General features: G+C 39.2%; 1 protein-coding gene across 1 annotated transcript in view; it reads left to right on the forward strand.

Annotated features, from left to right (window-relative positions):
• LOC105554647 (cytochrome b5 reductase 4) overlaps window positions 1–22,767 on the forward strand; it is a 101,233-nt gene continuing 78,466 nt past the window's right edge. Inside the window, exons 1-2 of the mRNA XM_012001201.1 lie at window positions 1–210; window positions 4,454–4,607. Of these exons, the coding sequence (XP_011856591.1) occupies window positions 136–210; window positions 4,454–4,607 (229 nt within the window). The 5' untranslated portion in view covers window positions 1–135. The remainder of the gene's footprint in view (window positions 211–4,453; window positions 4,608–22,767) is intronic.

Consider the following 22,767-nt stretch of genomic DNA (forward strand, 5'->3'; position numbering starts at 1 on the left):
CATAGCGCGTCTCACCCCTGGCGACCCCGGAAGTGGGTCGGGGGCTTGGCCTCTGCCCGGCCACAGAGCCGGAGCTGGAGGTGCTATCCCGTCCGGCGGCGAACCCCGGGCAGGGCCCGGGGCTGAAGTTTCAAGATGCTGAACGTCCCTTCCCAGTCTTTCCCGGCCCCCAGGTCGCAGCAGCGTGTAGCCTCCGGGGGGCGTAGCAAGGTAAGCGGGTGGCTCCGTGAGTCTCTCCCCTCGCTGCGTTTCGCGCTCCGGCAGTCTGTTCTCTCCTTCCGCTCCAACTCCCAGCTCATGTACACCTCTCTAAGCTGTCGTTCCCTGCTATCCTTGCCTACAACCTCTTTTTGATCCCACTCTGTGTACAGTCCCTAAACTCTCCTTATCTCCCTCCCTTTCCCCTTGTAGCCCCTCTTCTTTCCGGTCCTTTATCTCGCTCTATCTGTTCCCTTCCTCCAAGTCCTTTCCCGCGATTTCAATTTATATGACAGAGCCAGGCACTGTGCTTGCGGTATTATAGGCGCTTGGTATTAGCCCCTTCCCTCAACCTCATCTCTTCGCTGGTCTTTTGTTCTTCACTGCCTGAAGGAGTTGTACCACATCACTCGATGTGGGTTCCCTTGCAGGAGGGAAAGGCTTGGCGGTGGCGATAGTGACCGTCTGTGCGAGGATGGGGGCTTGAGCTGGGGAGCTAGGTCAGGTTTACAGACACTATCCAAGTCATACTGCCTTTCTTTCTTCCCCTGGTACCTGATTGTTTTATCATTGCCTTTTCTACTGTTATCACTTGCTAACTTTGAAGCAAATATAATACTCTTGAGTTTTTGTTGAGCACAGTTGCTGTTAGCAACAGGTGGAATACTGTGCAGATATATTCTGTATTTGCAAAATTCAATAAAAATTGTGTTCTTTGTTCTTTTGCGAATGTTGTTTGTTCCTGTTTATGTGTTAGTTCCTCATTCTGTAACCATATCTTTATCTTTTGTTTGTGACACTTCCACCTACTTGGGCCACTCGGTTAACTCTTGAGTCTTAGCATCATTTGGAACCCTTGTCGATTTTCTTATTTTTCTCCACTTAGACTTGGCGTTCTGATTCTAGTTCAGAATGAATATAGGTTCAGGGATCTGTAGTTTTCATTAGCTTTCCAGAGATTTCTTAAGTACTTTTTATAGGTGGCCATGTATATTTTCAGTGCTTTACATGTATTAACTTTAATCTTCACAATTATCCTGTGAAGTGAAAGCTTTTATTGTCTCTATTTCACAGAAAAGGAAACTGGCTAAGAAATGTTGCCTTAAATTGCTTAGGCTTGTGTTGTGGTTCTGCTGTGAAATTTCATTACTGATTCATATGTCAATCATCTAGCCATCCAGGCATGTATATTTTTCTCACTGGTTTTTGACCTGTTTCTTGAAGCTAAATACTTGATTGAATAACATAGTCTTTCCAGAGAGAATCTCTGAATTAGAATATGAGTTGCTGCCCTTCTTCGTTAAAAATACCAACTATGTTCTTAGCATCCATTTAAAGGAGAAAATTTAGAAGCAAACCAAAAAGTCACACAGATGGCGATGGCAAAGGTGAGTCTTTGGTCCAAAAAGAGAGCACAATAAGATTATTGTGCAATTCTAAGGAAAACGCAGACTCCACTCCTTTTCCCCTTTTCTTTGTGAAACAAGATGATGCTGAGAATGTAAAAACTGAGTCAGGTTTGGATGAAATGGGTAGAAGTTGAGAAAATAGAACCTAGTTGGGAAGGTTGGGAACATGCAGCAGGTTCTCAAATAATGTTGTTTCATTCAACAGCATTAAGTTATAATATCGATGGGAAAAAAAATTCGTTTCACCCGGGGCCACTGTCTTTGGCACACTCTAACTGTGTCTGCATAGGTTTTCTCTGGGTACTCTAGTTTCCTACTACAACCCAAAGATATGCAGGTTAGGTTAATTGATGTGTCTAAACGGTCCCAGTCTGTGTGAATGTTGGGTGTGTATGAGTGTGCCTTGCCGTAGGATGGCATCCTGTCCAGGGTCGATTCCTGCCTTGCGCCCTGAGCTACTGGGATAGGCTCTGACTACCTGTGACATTGAACTGGAATAGTTGGGTAAATAATTATCTTATTGTTTTTTAATTAATCTTTCTTAAATGTATATATAGCTAACATTTCTTTCAGTGTTTAATATTAGAAGTATTTTGGTCTTTATTTAGAAGTCTGGTGATGTTTTTGTGACCAGAAATATGCTGCAGGAACTTTTGTTTATGTCAGTTAACCCACGGTAAAATTAGTTTCGTTGTACATAATTTAGTTTCCAAGTACCTGTTGACCAGCTTAAGTGAGGACTTACTGTAATTTTTTAAAGGCACAGATTTTGAAGTGAGAAAGACCTAGATTCTTTCACCATATCTGCCAGTTAATCTCTTTGAGTCTGTTTCCTCAGATGTAAATGAGAATAACAGTACCCATATTATAGGATTGTTCATAGGATTCAATGAGGTAATGTTTCTCTTAGCACAGCCTTGGTAAGCACTCAGTAAATGCCACTTGTCCTGAGGCTTTTATTTAGATCTCACAGACTTGAGTGTGACACAGAATATGCACTCAACATATGATAGTGATTATTTCTATTAATACCACTGAACAAATACTTATTGAGAACCTACTATATGCTGGAGTTTGTGGTCTCTGATTTCACGGTGTTTAGTCTCATAGGTTGCACGAAATAGTAAACATTCAGTTATAATGTCATAAGTACTACAATAGGGTGTTATGACCACAAAGAGTTGAGGATCAAAGAAGCCTTCCAGAGGAATTAATGGGAGTTGGGGTGAGGTTGATCCCTGCAGAGGAAGCAACACTACCATAAGCAAGTACTTGACAGCAATCATGGAGTCAAATAATCAGTTCCCATTTGGCCAAGTATATAATGGAGAAGAGCAAAAGTTAGAACGTGGAGCTAGTGCAGTCAACTGTGACCAGATTGTGAAGACCTGGTAAATCCCTAGGGAATTATTATAAGGTGACCTGAGGAGCCACTGAGGGAGGGAGAACCTTTGATTAGATTTGCATTTCGGAAAGCTTGCTTTAACTATCCTGTGGATTATGGAATAGAGAGAGGTGAGTGATTTTCGTGTGGGATGGGAAAGGTCATTTTCTCACACTTCATTTATTGGGATCAAATGACCTAGAGTTTCAGTGATAGCCAGAATGGAATGATGTAGATTGATAGGATGGAATGTGAAAGGCACCACAGACCCATTAACTTGGTTAGTTTGGGAGTAAATGGATATCTAAAATAGGTGTGATTCAGATAAGTGAAATATGTAAACGTCCTTGAATGTGTCTGCTTTTACATTAAACATTCTTCTGTGACTACATTACAAATTAGTCAGACAAGCTTAGTTCCATAGAGATATCTTGAAAATGTTCTGGTCAAAGTACTAATAATACTTCTCATCTGAAAACACTGAAAATGTGTTTTATAAAACAAAATAAAAACCCAAACCATCCTGTTATTAAGTTCCCTGGGCAAGGGGCCTCATAAGGTTTCAGGCTCTTTACCATCACATGCAAAGTCAATTCTTTGCTCAAGGGCTGTATAGAAACAGGTGCAGGCCATAGTTTGCCACCCCTTCCCTACAGTGTTATTTTCCATTATTTGATAAACTTTGTTACTCAATGGATTCTTAGATAAGATTGCTATCTAATGATTTCTAAAAGTCTGTTTATATTGACAGTTCAGAAAATCAACTATAGTTAATTGTTTCTTTATCTTTTCTTCTGTCAAATCTCTTTTGATTTTTAAGGTGAAGAAATTTTGGTCCAAACTGGTGACTGTAACATATTAATGTCAGAGCCAGGACCAGAACCTGTTTTCTGGTTTCTGGTTCAATATCATTCCTGTTATATGGTCAGCCCTGTGTAGCCCTGTTTTCTGACTCCAAGGATTGAACCAACTGTGGATCAAAAATATTTGGGAAAAAAAAAGTTAAAAAGAACAATACAACAATAAAAAAAAAAGGACTTATAAAATAATATAATACAACAGCCATTTACATAGCATTTACTTTGCTTTAGGTATTATTAGTAATCTAGAGATTATTTAAAGTATATGGGAGGATGTTCATAGTTATATGTCAGTACTTTGACATTTTATATGAGACACTTGAGCATCTGGATTTTGATATAGGGTAGGGGGAAGTCCTGGGACCAGTCCCCTGTGGATACTGATGGACTGCTGTACTGTGACATCAATATGGTGAAAATTTGTGTGATAGAATTTCTAAGCCCTACCTTTTATAATTCAAATACAGCATAAACAATATTGACAGCCTCTTAAAGCTGTAAAAGGATTTATAGAATTGTTAGATTTGAGTTTTATTATCTTTTAAAATGGAATTAAAAGTAATGAAGAAGCTAGATTTAATTCTTTCTTTTTCCATTTTTAGGTACCTTTAAAACAGGGCAGAAGCCTTATGGATTGGATTCGCCTGACCAAAAGTGGAAAGGATCTAACAGGATTAAAAGGCAGGTTAATTGAAGTAACTGAAGAAGAACTTAAGAAACACAACAAAAAAGATGATTGTTGGATATGCATAAGAGGTAGGTGGTATTTATTAAGTCCTTCAAAAAATGTTGACTGAACTTTCCAATTATGATGCTATATAACCTCATAGTCATGTTATTTTAAACAATTGACAATTATTTAACAAAAATATGTCCTGTGCTTGACAACAATTTATATAATTCTGACTTTGGATAGTATTTCTTCCTTAAGTAACCATTATATTCTGATGCAGAAAACAGTGAACTTCTGATATGAAAAAGTTTTTCTTGCTTCCTTGTACTGCATTTCCTTTGAAAGGAAACAAGCATTTGCCAGGCAATATAGTACAAAATTATTTGGTAAAATCTAGTTTATGTAGCAATAACTTTCTGTCTCAGAGCCTTATAACAGAATTCTGTTGGAAAAAAAAAAAAAATCTCTGAGAATCTAAAGTAAACCTGAAAGTCTTGCATTAAAATCAGATCTTCAGTTTTCACTTGCAGCAATTTTTGTTACATGGTGTATGTTTCTTAGCAATATTAGTTACTTGATTTTGTTTAGCTCAGAGTATTAGAAACTCCAAATTTGATATAAATGTATTGAAGGAGGTGAGCAGACAGACAAGAGGGTAGCTGATACAAGCTGACTTTGTAGTAGCCAACTACCTGACATCTAGTAGGGGAACAAAAATAAAAATGAAGGGCATCCAATTATACCATGAGGCTCCATACATGGTTAACTGTGTTTACCATCTGTTTAGAGAGGAAGGGAAATACATCATTTTTGTTCTTAGTGCAATTGTAATTTTATCACTGTGTAATTTTGGTTTGTTGTCAGTTATCCTGACTACACTATAACCTGTATGAGGGCAGGGACATTGTCGGTCTTACTGCTCTGTCACTAGTGGCTGGCACATAGAGGCCATTGACTTGTATTTGTTCAACGAGTATAATACTTTTAAGAAGTATGGTTACTTAAAGAGGTGTCTGGTGGTTTTCACAGTGGATTGGTGATATCAACAGATATCAACACCAGTAAATGCTAAATTAATTTTCTATGAATCCCGTAACAAAGGACCACAAACTAGGTGGCTTAAACAACAGAAATTTGTCTCATAGTTCTTGATGGCTAGAAGTCTGTGATCAAGGTGTCAGCAGGGTTGGTTCCTTCTGAGGACTGAGTAACAATTTGTTCCATGCCTCTCACCTAGCTTCTGGTGGTTTGCTGGCAATCTTTGGAGTTTCTTGGCTTATAGAGCATTACCCTAATATCTGACTTCATCTTCACATGACATATTCCCTATGTGCTTGTCTGTGGTCAGATTTTCTGTTTTTATATGGGCGCTAGTCCTACTCAATTAGGGACCTCCCCTACTCCAGTGTGACCTCATATAATTTTGCATCTGCAACAACCCTATATCCAAATAAGGTCATATTCTGAGCTACTGATGGTTAGGACTTCAGCCTATGAATTTGGGGGGACACAGTTCAACCCATAACAGACACAATTAGAGTGTGAAATTTTCAGTGGCAAAGGGTATGGAAACTTCCAGCAGGTGATGACATAGTTTGTATTGAGACATAATAGGTGTTCAACTACCCAAAGTTCCTCAGAGACATACAAATGTGAATGGTACCAACAATCTGGAATGAGGATTCTGGCAGGTGCAAAAAGATCTTTTTGACATTTTATAGGGTTTTTGCCACCCTCTTTATCCTTCCTTCCTGCTCCCTACCTGTTTACCAGCTGCAAGTAACTGGTACAAAATGACTTCCCCATTGTGCCTGAGTGTTTTCCACTAGATAGGAGGAAGTCAAGATTAGCTTCCCAAGAACACCTTTCAGCTGGCCTAGGCTGCAGGCATGCCTGAGTTCTGTTTCTGCACTAAGAAACCACTTATTCAAAAATTCAATTATGTGAACCTCTCATGTCCTAGTGATATTAGATAATTGAGGCATTATTAGAATATAGTTAGACTTTATTATTCATATGATGTATTGATGGGGACAAGGGACTGGATTGCTGTGTTTGAAAAGTAATACAGGTTGAATATCCCTTATCCAAAATGCTTGGGATCAGAAGTATTTTGAATTTGGGATTTTTTCAAATTTTGGAATATTTGCATTATATACTTACTGGTTGAGCATCCCAAATCCAAAGACTGGAAATCTAAAAGGCTCTATTGAGTGTTTCTATTAAATATGTTGGAGCTCAAAAAGTTTCAGATTTTGGAGCATTTCAGATTTATGAATTTGGGATACTCAACCTCTACACTGCTCCCAGTTCCATATCCTCTGTAATAATTTGAACATATAGCATTTTGTGTGATAAGGTTGTTGATTTAATCATGAATTTTTTTTTTTTTTTTTTTTTTAAAGGAGATAGGATCTCGCTTTGTCCCCTAGGCTGGAGTGCAGTGGCTCCATCTTGGCTCACTGTGTCCTTGACCTCCTGGGCTCAAGTAATCCTCCTGTCTCACCCTTCTAAGTAGCTAGGATGACAAGTGTGCACCACCATGCCCAGCTGTTTATTTTTTATATTTTTCTAGAGATAGGGGCTTGCTCTGTTGCCCAGGCTGGTCTTGAACTCCAGGTCTCAAGCAGTCCTCCTGCCTCAGCCTCACAAAGTGCTGGGATTGCAGGCATGAGCTGCCATACCTGGCCATGAATTTTTTAGAAGTTTCTTCTGGGGAACATGTTCTACTCTATTAACAGTAAGACATTTTCCCCTCTTGGTAGAAATAAGATGTGTCTTTTTTATCTTTTTGACAGTTTGGTCTTTTATTTTATCAAGAAACACTCAGTTTAGACCTTGCTGATGGAGGAAGGATAAATGACTATTAGCAGGCAGAGTGAAGCTCCTTAAGAGGGCTACAAAGTATAAGTGATACCAGACTGTTGAAAGGGAGACACATGAGTTAGGAAAATCAGGGATGCTTTTGTGGTAGAGATAAGCCTTGAAGCAGTAGGCAGGATTTCAACAGGAAATGAGGAAGTGCACTCAGATGGAAGGAAAGGCCTGAACAAAGGAACAAAAACAGGAAAGTTTGAGGTGTTCTGGAGCTTAGGTTAATTGTTGGAGAATTATAAGAAAGAAGGCTGGAAAGGTGTGTTAGGTCAGATTGTGGACAACCTTGAAAGCCAGACTGGGAAATGTGTTCCTCATATAGATGGCAGTGTGTACTCTTGAAGGGATTTGAATGTGGGGACAGTGTTGTAAGAGTATGCCTTCTAAAGATTAATCTGGTGGTAGGTGTGGTGAATTGAAATGGGATAAGGAAAGCATTTATTTTCTTACAGAAGTTCAGATGATAACAGGAGGTGAACCAGGATGTTGACAAAGGTCATGGAATAACAAGGTGAATGTGAGACAGACAGATTACTGGTAACTTCTAACATGATCCCAAATGAAACTAAAAATACATGTGTGAGGGAAATGGCTCTGCTTTAGTCAGGAGTAGGCCTAAGCGGCCTTTCTGCACAGCATGACTCAGCGGGTTTGGAGCGCAGGCACACAACGTCGCACATTATGTAACCATGCTGTGTGAGCTTGTGCTTGGCTCTGAGTCACTATTGTCTGTAAAAAGTATAATTGCCCTGCTTAACGCTGTACATACAGCTTGCTCGCACCCAGAGAGAGAGTAAAGCCATGTTGAAACTCTCTACGATTCCTTGCGTGTTTTTCCAGCTACCTACCACTTGCCCACTCACTCCCCTCAGACCTCAGAACCTGACAATATGACTAAACAAAGGTATCTTTTTCTTCACAGCTGTTCTAATTTAAAATATTAATGATAGCTTCTTAATGGAGGAATGTGTGTGCCAACTTTAGTCTTGAAGGTCAGAGATAGTGTTTGGACCAAAGTTTTAATCAAAACTGTGCCACAGGGAAGCATGGTATGATAGTGCCATTTTTTTTTTTCCTTTTTTAAAGTACTAATTCCTTCATTTTGTGACAACTGCCCCATTTTTAGATTAGGTCTGAATTCAACTGATCACAATGTGGGAGACACAATCAGTTTCTTTAGGAAGTCTTAGAAAATACACAATTTGGTGTGGGTTTTTATGGCTAATATTTTGGAGACTATTTTCTCTTTTTGAATAAGTAGCAGCATTTCTGCTTCATGTTCAGGTGTGCTGAGCCTGGTCACATACCTTAAAATGATGGTATAAAAACAGCACTTGGCTGACAGTGGGATGTAAAAAACGAGCATCAGTTTGGAATGATCTCTAAGACGTGTATTGAGTTCCTAATTTGTTCATTTAATTTTCACCATTTTCTGTAAAGTATGTAATTATTGTAAAGCAGTAGTAGTTAATTGGAATGCCGAAGAAATGGGATGGTAGGGGAATTACTGCTTTTTAAAAAAACTTGTCGAATTTACCATTAATACATGCTTTTATATTTTTCTCTTTTACTGTTGTTTCAAGTCCCTTTCTCAAGAACTAAAGATTTACAAACATGTAAAGTGTTGAGCAAGTGGGTAAATCACTCATCTGAGAGTTCTCCTGTCAAGCGTAGATCAGACTGTTTTTACTGTAGTATGATACATTTTATTATAGTATAGTCAGTGTTAGTAATGATGCATTAAGTAGTGAAATCATCATTTGGGCAGCATGGTTCAGCATTTTATCTTAGTGAGGATGAGGGAAGTGTGGCTTGATACTCAATAACAGTCTATTTGAATAAATGGTATTTCAAAAAAAGTTGACTACCGCCAAAGGACTAGTGTCTCTGTTGCTAAAAATTTAGCAGATTAGGTTCTCCAAATGATATTTTATGGATTTCACTTATTTAGAAATGAACGTATTTTGATTTCTCCTTAAGCTGATTGTCATATACTAGTAAATTGAAGAGGCCTGCTTGATGCCTCTGTGAAAGTGGCTTATAATGGGTCTGTTTTTTTAATTTCATAACTGTTTTTTAAAACTTGTGAAGTGGATCCTAAGAAGTAGTATTTAGTCCTGTTATATTTCCATTACAGTTATTTAGATTTTTGAGTTCATGTACAACAAACCTTTTAAAATTTACTCATAGGATGGTAGTGTAAATGTTTGTGAATACAGTTGATCCTTATAATTCATGGACTTTATATTTGCAAGTTTACCTACTTGCTAAACTGTATTCACAACCTCAAACTCAGTACTCACAGTGCCTGTTAGTCATTCAAAGACACACACAGAGCAGTGAAAAATATCTTTGTTGCCCAACGTGCACATTCCTAGCTGAGGTTAGACAAGGCAATGTTCTGACTTCTTGTTTTAGTCCTTATACTGTAAAAAAGTGTCTTTTTGACCAAGCGCGGTGGCTCACGCCTGTAATCCCAGCACTTTGGGAGGCCGAGGCAGGCGGATCACCTGAGGTCACGAGTTCGAGAACAACCTGCCCAACATGGCAAAACTCCAGCTCTACTAAAAATACAAAAAATTAGCCAGGCATGGTGGCTCATGTCTGTAATCCCAGCTACTCTGGAGGCTGAGGCAGGAGAATTGCTTGAACCCAGGAGATAGAAGTTGCAGTGAGCCGAGATTGCACTACTGCACTCAAGCCTGGGCGACAAGGGCATAACTCTGACTCAAAAAAAAAAAAAGGGTGTCTTTTTTTGAGGTCTATTTAGTGCCATAATTTTTACATTTTTGTGTTTTTGGTTGGTGATTTCACTGTTTAAAATGGTCCCCAAGAATAGTGCTGAAGTGCTGTGGCAAGAAAGCTGTAGTATACCTTATGGAGAAAATAGATGTCAGATAGGCTTCATTCAGACTTGAGTTGTAGTGAGTTACAGCTGTTGGCTGTGAGTTCAATGTTCATGAATCAGCAATATGTATTAAATAAAGTGTCTTTAAACAGCAGCACACATTAAACAAGGGTATGTATTGATTGGTTGACAAACCTGTTGTCATTATAGGCTCATAGGAACCCAACTTTGTATTTTTTACTAGTAGCGATGGGTCAGTATTCGCTAATTCAGTGTTTACAGCATACAGGAACCCAATTTTGTATTTTTTCCAAGGAGCAATGGGTCAGTATTTACTAATTCAGTGTTTGCAGCAATTTTATGGAAATAACTGCCATGAATAAGGATATTCAACTATATTTCTTTAGATCATCTTTCATTTATACTCCAGTAATGATAAAGAAAGCTTTATACTTTTTAGGTTAAATTCAGACCCACCAAAAATAGAGCTGATTTATCTAACTGTTTTTTTTTTTTCCTAAGTTTCCTTGGCTTCCTGGTTCAATTCTGTTTTCAGAAACTGCAGTATTATTTGTCCATAGCAGGGAAAGTTTTTCAAATTTGGAACTATTGTTTTAATTTGTAATAGAACATATTAACCCAGTAATATACTATCTAAATAATAATGTATCATTATTACAGTTAGTTCAACCATTCTATAGTTTACTTTGTGTGCTATCATCGTTAGTTTCTTGACAGATTTTTGAACAACTCTCTTCAACTCTCTTCTTTCTTGTTTAGGTTAGATTAAAACCCACTGTGTTTGTAACCTCAAACTCAGTACTCACAGTACTTTTAGACATTCAAAGACACGCACAGAGCAGTGAAAAAAATCTTTGTCGCCCAACATGCAGGTTCCTAGCTGGGGTCAAAGAAGGCAGTGTTCTGCCTTGAAAACAAATCAACAATGTTCTGCCTTGAAGAAAATCAAAATTGTTTTAGTGGTACATTTCCCTTCACTCATTGTTTGCTTTTGCTTTTTTTTTTTTTTTTTTTTTGAGACGGAGTTTCACTCTTGTCACCCAGACTGGAGTGCAGTGGCACCATCTCAGCTCAGCTCACTGCAGCCTCCACCTCCTAGGTTCAAGTGATTCTCCTGCCTCAGCCTTTCGAGTAGCTGGGATGATAGGTGCCTGCCACCATGCCCGGCTAATTTTTTGTATTTTTAGTAGAGTTGGGGGTTTCACCATGTTGGCCAGGCTGGTCTGGAACTCCTGACCTCAGGTGATCCACAGCCTTGGCCTCCCAAAGTGCTGGGATTACAGGCGTGAGCCACTGCACCCGGCCCGTTCATTGATTTCTAACCTAACCCACAGATTTTTCAAGCTGCCTCTGACATCTAAGATTATTAGCTGTCTCTTACTTTTACCCAGTCTTTATCTCCTAAACTGTCATTCACTCTCTTCTTTCTCCTTTTTCTCACTTTTTTTCTCTCTCTACTTCTCTCCCATTCATTACAAATCTAGTGGGGAGGAAAAACTGCTGGTCTCAGGGCCTCATCTAACCCTCAGGTGTTCTGTTTGGTTGACACAGTGCTTTACAAACTGCAGCCAACATTCTGAACTTTTCTTTGTGGGAAAGTTTTTCTTTTTTATTATAAATTTAATTTTAAAAAGGATACGGGGCTATTTAAATTTTCTCTTTATTGTTGTGTCAGTTTTAGTCAGTTGTGTTTTCCAATGAATTTGTTAATTTTGTCTCAGTTATTGAATATATTGGCATATAGTTATTTGTAATATTCCCTTTGTATTTCTTTAATATCTTAAGTTCTATGATATACCCTATATGTCCTTTTTCATTCCTGGTATTGCTAATTTTTTCCCTCTTTTTTTCTTGATCGGTCTTACTAGAAGTTTATCAATTTTATTAACATTTTGAAGAAACTAATTTTGCTTTGTATTTTCTCTGTTGCTTCTTTTCTGTTTCATTGTGTGTTGTTTCATTACTTGTTGTTTTCTGTTTCATTACTTTTATTAGTGATGTAGCTACTTTAAGATTTTTTTTCTTCAGCATTTGGGTCGTTAAATTTATAGAGATAATTTGCAGTAACTCTCATTATATTCCTGGTTGTTGCCTGAATTACTTGATAGTGGCAATTTTTGCTCCTATTTATGTTTTGGCTGTTGCCGTTATCTTTTTGTACATTCAAATGTATTACCCAGTCACATAATTCTCAAGTTTTAAATTAACACCTCATGTATAAATATTCTTTTTAGAAAGTGCTTTCTGTTTTTAAATACCCTAGCAGGGTTATTGATGTGTCAGTTATATGCTATGTGCTAAGTGTTAATTTTCACAACAGACGAATGAGGTAGGTCTTCCATTTCAGAGAATGAGGGGACTGAAGCTTAGAGAATCCACATTTACCAAATAAGAAAACTGAAGCTGATAGAATATATTAGTGGGGAATCATAGCTATAACTGATGGAAAACTATCTTGGCTTAAGCTGAAGTAAAAATTTACTAAAAAGTTACAGGTGAGAATTGATGCAGGGGCTCAGACCAAGTCCCCAGGACCTGTTTTCACATTATCTTTTGATTTCCCTTCTGAGATCATTGTGTTTTAGGATTAACTCTAACTTCATAGCCTGAAGATGACCACAGAAACTCTAACCCTAGTTATTTTCTGATTATGTTCTGTTTCTCTAATAGATGAGATAAAGGTCTTAGATTTGGCTTTGATTGTCGCAGTTTTGATCATGTTCCCATTGCTGGTATAGTAATTCTATTTAAGGGAAAGTGGTATGCTTACTCACTTAAACCTAGGTCACAAACTGCATCCTGTAGCCTAGCGTGGAACCAAACTGAAGCATATATGACAGGGAGTAGTTCCCTGAACAAAAAGTGATACTGTTGATAGAAGGGATTGGATGCTGGGCTAGGAAAACATTGATGTCTACCACAGAGAGTCTGGTAACTTGCCAAAGGAAGAGCTGATGAGAATGGAGCCACTGTTTCAACCTAGAGAGCCTGATTCTAAGTTTTTACACTTAAACTATAGACTGTGTTGCCTCCTGTTTTACTATATTCAGCTCTAAAGTTAATCGTGGTTTAGCATTTGTGTGTGTTTCTCACTTTGAGTGACATAGCATAAATTAATTAAGAAATTATCACAGGGTGTCTGTTACTTATAACTCTTCTCATGTTAATTAACATTGATGGTTAAGAATCATATAGGATATCACCCATCACCACACTTGGCTAATTTTTTGTATTTTTAGTAGAGATGGGGTTTCACTGGCCAGGCTGGTCTTGAACTCTTGACCTCAAGTGATCCACCTGCCTCAGCCTCCCAAAGTGTTGAGATTACAGGCGTGAGCCACCTTCTGAGACAGTTTTTATCTTTGGTAATTTGATGAAACATAGTTTTTGCTTTTTTGTATGACTATGTGTGGTTGTCGCTCGTAAAATAGAGAGAAGACAGGTTTTGAGTTTCCTTTGTTGGTTCATTCATTTAATGAATATTTCTCAAGGATCTGCTATGTGTTATGCATTACACCAGGTTCTGCAGGGTAAATTTAAAATAGAGATGCGCTGTGCTCTCACAGAATTTACAATCTACTCGGGAAACAGAAAGTGTTAATCCAGTCTATTAGGTGTTGTTAAGGAGAGGTGTGCTGTGCTGAGTGAAGATTGCAGAAGATTGAGCTGAGATCTGAAGGATATATGGAAGTTAACTAGGCAAGGAGAGGAATGGGCACATTATTCCAGGCTTCAGGAAAAAGCATGCAAAGGATGGGTGGTGTGTTTGTATGTGATTTCTTTGTGATAAAAGAAATTATGTACACATGCAGGTGTTCACAGTGAATATAAGGAACTTGAAGTGGTAGCCATATTCTGTCTTCTCTTTATTATCAGAAAGACACTTCTTTCAAAGACTTCCTTCCTGCCTGCCTGCTTCCCCTCCCCTCCCCTCCCCTCTCCTCCCCTCTCCTCCCCTCTCCTCCCCTCACTTCCCTCTTACTGTTTTTGAAACTGTCTGATTCTGTCATCCAGACTGAAGCTCAGTGACATGATCATAGCTCACTGTAGCCTGAACCTCCTGGGCTCAAGTAATCCTCCCATCTCAGCCTCCCAAGTAGCTGGGACTACAGGTGCACACCAACACGGTTGGCTACTTTTTTAAGAAACAAAATTATGTTTTTTGTAGAGCTGGGCCTCACTGTGTGGCCCAGACTGGTCTTGATCTCCTGGCCTCAAGCAGTCCTCCTGCCTTGGCCTCTCAAAGTGCTGGGAATGAGCCACTGGGCCAGGCCTCAAAGACCTCATTCTTTCTAAGACCTTTTATTTTTTCCTAAGGCTAATCCCTTTATGTGTTCTTATCAGTCCTTTCCAGCCTTTTTAATGATGTTATGATGTTGGGCCATTGCTCATCCTTTATTGTCTGATATCTTCAATTTTTGCCTTTCATTCTTCCAACAGCTTCTTTCCTTCAGTCTCTTCATCTTTGAAAACCTGACTCTGACCCTCCGTGACTGCTTCTTCCCCAAGGCTTTCTTCCTCTGTACCTGGTATGTAGGACTTTTGTTAGAACATCCATTTTATTTTTTGGCCACTTTTTATATTTTTGTCTTTATTCTTTTTTTTCTTTTTTTTTTTTGAGATGGAATCTCACTCTGTCACCAGGCTGGAGTGCAATGGCGTGATCACAACTCACTGCAACCTCCGCCTCCTGGGTTCGAGCAATTTTCCTGCCTCAACCTCCTGAGTAGCTGAGATTACAGGCGTGCGCCACCACACCCAGCTAATTTTTGTATTTTTAGTAGAGATGGGATTTCACCATGTTAGCCAGGCTGGTCTCAAACTCCTGATCTCGTTATCTGCCCGCCTCAGCCTCCCAAAGTGCTGGGATTACAGGCGGATTACAGGCGTGAGCCACCGTGCCCGGCCGTCTTTATTCTTAAGTTTCAGAATATTAATGTATCACTTTTCTCCCTATATCACTTGCATCTGGCAGAGGGCATAGCTAACGGTTAGTGTTCAGTAAATGTTCTTTGAGGCATGTGTAGATTTTGATATGTGCAAGACTTTTTATTTTTTAATTAAAAGAAAATTTTAATTTTTTTTTAGATATTGAGTCTCACTATGCTGCCTAGGCTGGACTCAAACAGTCCTCCTGCATCAACCTCCTGAGTAGCTGGGACTACAGGACGTGCAGGACTTTTAAACCACATTATGGTAGTGTTATAGGACCACCACAACTTACTCAAAGGTAGCCGTTGGGTCAGGATTTCTGCACTATATTCCCTTCTGTGGTTACAGGAAAGGGGTCCTGATCCAGACCCCAAGAGAAGGTCCTCGGATCCTATGCAAGAAAGAATTCAGGATGAGTCCACAGTGCAAAGTAAAAGCAAGTTTATTGAGAAAGTAAAGTAGTAAAAGTACAGCTACTCCATAGGACAGAGTAGGATGTTCCTGAGAGTAAGAGGAGGAACGCATCCTCCCTAGGTACAGTACTTGTATACATGTGGAGATGTGCTCTGCTACAAGGGTTTGTGATAAATGAGTAATTTTCTTAATTACTACCTTTTGCAAGAATCAATATCATTATCTTTGAAGCAAAATTAGAAATGCTTTTGTTCTCCAGGTATCAGGGTATCTGGACACTCCCAAGTCTGGGTCTGTTTAGTGGGTACTATTAATTTGTTCTCTTAACCACAAACATCTAGAGGCTAGGAATGCCTGACTTTCTGGGAATTCGGCCCAGCAGGTCCCAGCCTCATTTTCCAGCCCTCTCTCAAAATGGAGTTGCTCTGGTTCGAACGCCTCTGACAGTAGGGATATTCTAATGATATCACAAGATAGAACCCAGCTGAGGGACTTTCATTTTTCATGTTTCCATATTATTGGCTCCTGGAATTAGGGAATATACTAGTTCCTTATTAAGAAACTTTGTTATTTCTGGACAGTTCTCTGATATAGATTCATGGTCTATTCAAATGTGAGCAACAGCTTGATAGGTTTCATATGGTTTCGCTCCTTTGTATAGTTTTGTATTTTCTTTTGTAGACTTTGCACACTGTGGGGATTGGGTAAATATTGAAGATTTCTTAAGGGTCATTTTTGTCATTCATTAAATACTTTTTAATTAAGCATTTTATTTTGAAAAAAATTCAGACTTACAAAAAAGTTGCAAGTGTGATGCAGTGAATTCCATAAATTCTTCAACTGTCTGGATTCATCCATTGTTGACATAGTTATCATTATATTTTAATGAAACCATTTTTTCTCCACTATTACTTTTTATACTTCTTTACTTTTTTTTTAGCAGTTGCTCTAAGAGTTTATGATATACATTTCTAATTTATCAGTCTCCTTTCAAATAATAGACTGTTTCACATATAGTATAATAACCTTCTAATAATATACTTCCATTTCCCTTTTCTGTGCTTTATGCTGTTGTTGTTACTCATTTTACTTCTATATAAGCTCTAAATCCCACAGTATGTTACTATTTTTGCTTTATGCAGTTACTTATCTTTCAGAGATAAAATTAAAAAAAATTATCTTTTATATGTACCCACATTTTACCATTTTCTGTGCTTGTTATTTCTTTTTTGTTGATCCAGATTTCCGCTGAAGAACTTCCTTTAATTTTTTTTTTTTTTTTAAAACAGAGTCTCGCTCTGTTGCCAGGCTGGAGTGCAGTGGCACGATCTCGGCTCACTGCAACCATCGCCTCCCGGGCTCAAGCGATTCTCCTGCCTCAGCCTTCTGATAGCTGGGAGTACAGGCGTGTGCCACCACGCCTGGCTAATTTTTTGTATTTTTAGTAGAGGTGGGGTTTCACCATATTAGCCAGGATGATCTCGATCTCCTGACCTTGTGATCCGCCTGCCTCGGCCTCCCAAAGTGCTGGAATTACAGGTGTGAGCCACCGCGCCTAGCTCTTTTCACATTTTTTTGTAGTGCAGATCTGTTGGCAATGAATTTCGTCACTTTTATTTTCTGAAATGTCTTTATTTTGCCTTCATTTTAAAGATATATTGTTATTGGGCATACTTTTCTAGATTGGTAGTGTTCTTTTTCCCATCAGTTTAAATATGTCACTCTATCTTCTAGTTTGCATAGATGAGAACTCTGCCATCATTCTTTTTTTCCCATAGTATGTGTCTTAGTTCATTTTATGTTGCTATAAAGGAATGCCTGAGGCTGGGTAATTTATGAAGAAAAAAGGTTTATTTGGCTCATCCTGATGGCTTGAAAGTTTAAAATTGGGCATCTGGGCCGGGCGCAGGGGCTCACGCCTGTAATCCCAGCACTTTAGGAGGCCGAGGCGGGCGGATCACGAGGTCAGGAGATCGAGACCATCCTGGCTAACACGGTGAAACCCCGTCTCTACTAAAAAAAAAAAAAAAAAATACAAAATATTAGCTGGGTGTGGTGGCGGGCGCCTGCCTGTAGTCCCAGCTACTTGGGAGGCTGAGGCAGGAGAATGGCGTGTACCCGGGAGGTGGAGCTTGCAGTGAGCAGAGACCCTGCGCCACTGCACCCCAGCCTGGGCGGCAGAGCGAGACTCCGTCTCAAAAAAAAATTGGACATCTGCATCTGGTGAGGGTCTCAAGGTGGATGGTGAAAGGGAGCCAGTGTATACAAAGATTACATGGCGAGAGAGGGGGAAGGGCAGGAGTGGGTGGGTGGAGGAGGATGTGCCAGGCTCCTTTTAGCAATTGACTTTCACAGGAACTAACAGAGTGTGAACTCACTCCCCACAAAGGAGGGCATTAATGTTTTCAAGAGAGATCTACCCCCAGGAACCAAACCCCTCCCGTTAGGCCTCACCTCCAACACTGGGGATCAAATTTCAACGTGAAGTTTGGAGGGGACAAATATCTAAATCACAGCAGCATGTAAGATTTCTTTTTTCTCTGACTGCCTTTACGACTTTCTTTTAGGTTTTTAGCAGTTTGACTATGATATGGTTTTCCCAGTATTTTTCTTGCTTGGGGTTCTCCAAATTAAATTTGGGAAATTTTCAGCCATTATCTCTTCAAATATTTCTTTTGCATCTTCCTCTGGGATTTCAATTATGAACATGTTAACCTGTATTGTCCCAGGGCTCTTAGATGCATCATTATATTTTCTCACTCTTTCCTCTTTTGTTTATGTTTGAATACTTTTTATTGATCTTTCTTTAAGTTTTCAGTCTTTCCTTTATTTCTAGTCTGCCAGTAAGCCCATTAAAGAAATTCTTCATTCTAATATCATATCTTTCAATTTGGTATTTCCTTTAGATTTTGTTTTATGGTTCCCATCTCTCTGCTGGAAATTTCTCATCTGTTAGATGTCATCCACATTTTCCACTAGATTAAAAAAAATCAATCACAGGTATTTTGACATGCCCGTCTAATAGTTCCAACACATTCTGGTTGTGTTACTGTTTTCTCTTTTGACAATGAGTAGTTTTATCTTTTAAAAAAGATGTGTTTTGTAATTTTTGATTGAATGTCACATATTACATATAGAGGAATAGTAGAAACTGTGGTATTTACACTCAGACGTGTAGTACTTTTTTTTAAATTTTTCCTGGCATGTAATTAGGTTAAGTCGATCTGGTGAGTAGTTGAGCTAGATTTGGAGTGTATTTTGCCTTCGTTACCATCAGTGTACCATAGACTTCAAATTCCTCTAGTGGTGGGCCACCACTACCTTGCTTTTAATTCAGGGCCTGCAATGCGAGAGGTTTTTTTTCCCCATTGTTCTTGTTCTACTCTTAGCTGACACCTTACCCTATATATCGTTGTAGGATCTTTCTCCATTGCTCTTCCCCCTCTCCAAAAGGCAGATGCTGTTACTTTTTACTTGGTGTAAGACTTGTAGTGGGGGCAGTAGGGGTTTTGCGGTTTTCCTGTTTCAGCCTCAGTCTTAGACAGGTTTTATGCATCTGAGCCTCAGGGGCTGAGCTTTCTCATTGCTTCTGTACTTCCCCAAGGGCAGATAACCCCTGCATCCTACTCAGTGCAGCATCTAGAATGCAGACAGGTTTCATGCCTCTTCCCTTTGTGGCAGCTGGACTTTCCCTTGTATCAGGCAGGGAGGGCAGGGCAAGGGGTCTAGGATGTGAGCAGTTTCTCTGTCTCTTTTCCAGTGCAGGAGTATCACTGTTTTGTATTCACACCAAATCTGGGTGTGAGTACATTTTCTGTTCTTTCCCAGTATTTAGCTGGGATTTGCCTAGTGTCAGTGCAGGATAAGGGAAAGTGTGTGTTTTCTACTCTTTCCAGCAGCAGTTAGTCTTTGCCTCCTGTCAGTACAAGACCAGGGGTAGGAGGCTTTATTGCCCCTTCCCGTCAGTAGATGGCTTTTGCCTCAAGATTGGATCTGTGGTGTGGGTGAAATTTTCCCTTTACACTGGCAGTAGGTCTTTAACACCTTATACTACTGTAGGCCTTAAGTGTGGATGGACTTTTCTTTGTACTCTTGCTACTACCCTCCAGTCTTGCTGCAGGTATTACACAGCTGTGCCACCAGTGGGCCTTTCTCCGGTCTGCTTTGCCTGTAGTATTTCTCACGAGCATCTCAAGAGGTGAAAGATTATGAAAAAAGAGTTGGCAAGTGGGGACAGAATCCCCTTGTGTCTGAGGTTCTCAGGGATTCTAAATTGGCTCTAGTGCGTATTTGGCCCTTAAAGTTTGTTAAAATTTCGATTGTTTTATGGTGACGTCTCATTTTTCTGTGCTCTGCTGAAGCTGAAATGGTTCGTGTGCTTCATCTCCTCAGAGGAGTGTGTCACCTTTGGAATTTAGATCATCTGGCTGCCTTATGACCTCACCTCTCTAATGGGCTCAAAATTTTATGATTTTTAATAAATTGTCTGCCTTTTTGTTAAGGGTGAGAGCAGTGTTTTCTTGTGGCTTTCTACTTTTTTCCCACTTTTTGAATTTTAATTTTTTATTGACACATAATTGTACATATTTATGGGCCACCATTATGTCATCTTAGTACATGTGTACATTGTGTAATGATCAAATCAGGGTAATTAGCTATTGATCACCTCAAATATTTATCATTTCTTTGTGATGGGAACATACAATCTACTTCTTAAGTTTATTTTATCTTTTTTTTTTTTTTGAGACGGAATCTTGCTCTGTCGCCCAGGCTGGAGTGCAGTGGCACAATCTCGGCTCACTGCAAGCTCCGCTTCCCGGATTCACACCATTCTCCTGCCTCAGCCTCCGGAGTAGCTAGAACTACAGGCGCCTGCCACCACACCCGGCTAATTTTTTTGTATTTTTAGTGGAGATGGAGTTCCACCGTCTTAGCCAGGATGTTCTCAATCTCCTGACCTCGTGATCCGCCCGCCTCGGCCTTCCAAGATGCTGGGATTACAGGCGTGAGCCACCGCGCCCGACCAAGTTTATTTTATCTTAATGAATCTTTGCAGCTGACTTGTTTTGGAAAATAGGAAATAGCCAAGAGCAGAAGGACTCATTGGCTTTAATTTTTTTTTCCATCCAAGTGACTGATAGCAAAGGTAGTTAAGTGCTGCTAACTGTCACTGTTAAACCTAAGGCATAGACAGTCAGGAAAATGGACCCATGGAGTTGAAAAGACATGGAGGAAGGCAGGGAAACAAATCTGTTTTTTAAGATAATACTTGTGTAATATTGATATAAGTTGTAAATCTGATATAATTATTGTAAATGTGGCTATTGCTAATGACTTCTAGTCTGCCTAGGAGAAGTTTATAAGTTTTTTTCAGAACATTTGAGTGTAACTGATTGCTTAGATTGCTGATTAATTTTTTATGCTTTTACTGGTCAATTTCCTTTCAGTTAAATGTCAAGGCTCTTTTTCATAGTGCTAATAATGTCGCATAAGATGATCTTTGATAATTATGCCTAGTCTTCTGAAGTGCTTAGAGACCTTTATCACATTCTATTTATTAAGGAGGTAGCTATTTAAAAATATTTTTCCTCCTGCATTGGCATCAGTGTTGGACTGGTCTATTCTCACTAAGAAGACTCCTACAGTTATCTGCAAATAAATGTCCTGGGAGCTGTTTAGGAATGGGTGGTGGTGGTAGGAGGTGGATCATAATGTTTTGACATGTAGACTTTTTGCCTCTTGTTTTTAGTTTCTTCCCCTTCCTCACTTCAAGTATGTCTGTTCCCCTGAGTGTAATGTCTCTCTGGTTTATCTTCTCCAGACAGCACACCTACACTTCTCACAGGGTTGGGTAGGAGGGTTGTTGCTTGGTTATATGGGATATGCCAGAGAGGATTTGGGGATTATACTACCTTTTTTTTCTTTCTTTCTTTTTCTCTTTCTTTCTTTTTTTCTTTAGAAATAGGGTCTTGCTCTGTTACCCAGGCTGGAATGCAGTGATACAGTACTAGCTCACTGCAGCCTCAAACTCCTGAGGTCAAGTGATCTTCCCGCCTCAGCTTCCTGAGTAGCTGGGACTACAGGTGCATGCCACCATGCCTGGCCAATTTTTAAATTTTTTGTAGAGAGAGTGTCTTGCTTTGTTGCCCAGGATAGTCTCGAATTTGTGTCCTCAAGCAGTCCGCCACTCCTTAGTCTCCCTGAGTGCTGGGATTACCAGGTGTGAGCCATAACACCCAGCCTCATACTGCTTCTTATATTGAATTTGATACCTTCCTACACTATGACTTTCAGAACTACCTGGAATCTCTAATTCCTGTACCTTTTGGGGTTCTGTTGAACAAATTGGTTTTTATAGGAGTTCCTCTCCACCTTATACATAAGCTTCATTTTCATCTTTGTTCATTCTTCTAAGTATGTTATTACTCATCCATTTGGTTTGCAGGCTTCCAGAACTTAGTTGCTATATCTCTTCTGATTTCTGTAGCTCTGTGATTTTACATCTTATTTATCATTTACAATCATTTCAGAAAGTTTTCAGGCGTGTGGGAAACAAATTAATGCTTTTAATTCAGATTCCCTACATTCTCTATTGTCCTAACAGCTTTTAAGCCTTTCTAGTTACCATTCTTGAATATACTGAGACCACACTTACTTTAAATTATTATAAAATCAATTTATCTTTCATTAATTTATTTTCCATTTGTCTTCATTGAAGTTGGCAAGTTTTATTGCCAAGTGTTCTAAAATAATATGCAGGGTTTCAATGGTTATAGTTGATTATCTCCTATTAGACCAAGACTCCAGGAAATGCCAACTATAAACTCAGACAAAATATTTTAAAATCCTCTCTAAAGATGCTGGTGAACAACCAAAATCAGACAGAAACTAGAGGGTAACAGTTATCTATATTTAGAAGAAGGGAAGCCAAATGAATCTTTGCAGCTGACTTGTTTTGGAAAATAGGAAATAGCCAAGAGCAGAAGGACTCATTGGCTTTAATTTTTTTTTCCATCCAAGTGACTGATAGCAAAGGTAGTTAAGTGCTGCTAACTGTCACTGTTAAACCTAAGGCATAGACAGTCAGGAAAATGGACCCATGGAGTTGAAAAGACATGGAGGAAGGCAGGGAAACAAATCTGTTTTTTAAGATA

Source organism: Mandrillus leucophaeus, unplaced genomic scaffold, assembly GCF_000951045.1.
Source record: "Mandrillus leucophaeus isolate KB7577 unplaced genomic scaffold, Mleu.le_1.0 Scaffold652, whole genome shotgun sequence".
Lineage (NCBI taxonomy): Eukaryota > Metazoa > Chordata > Mammalia > Primates > Cercopithecidae > Mandrillus > Mandrillus leucophaeus.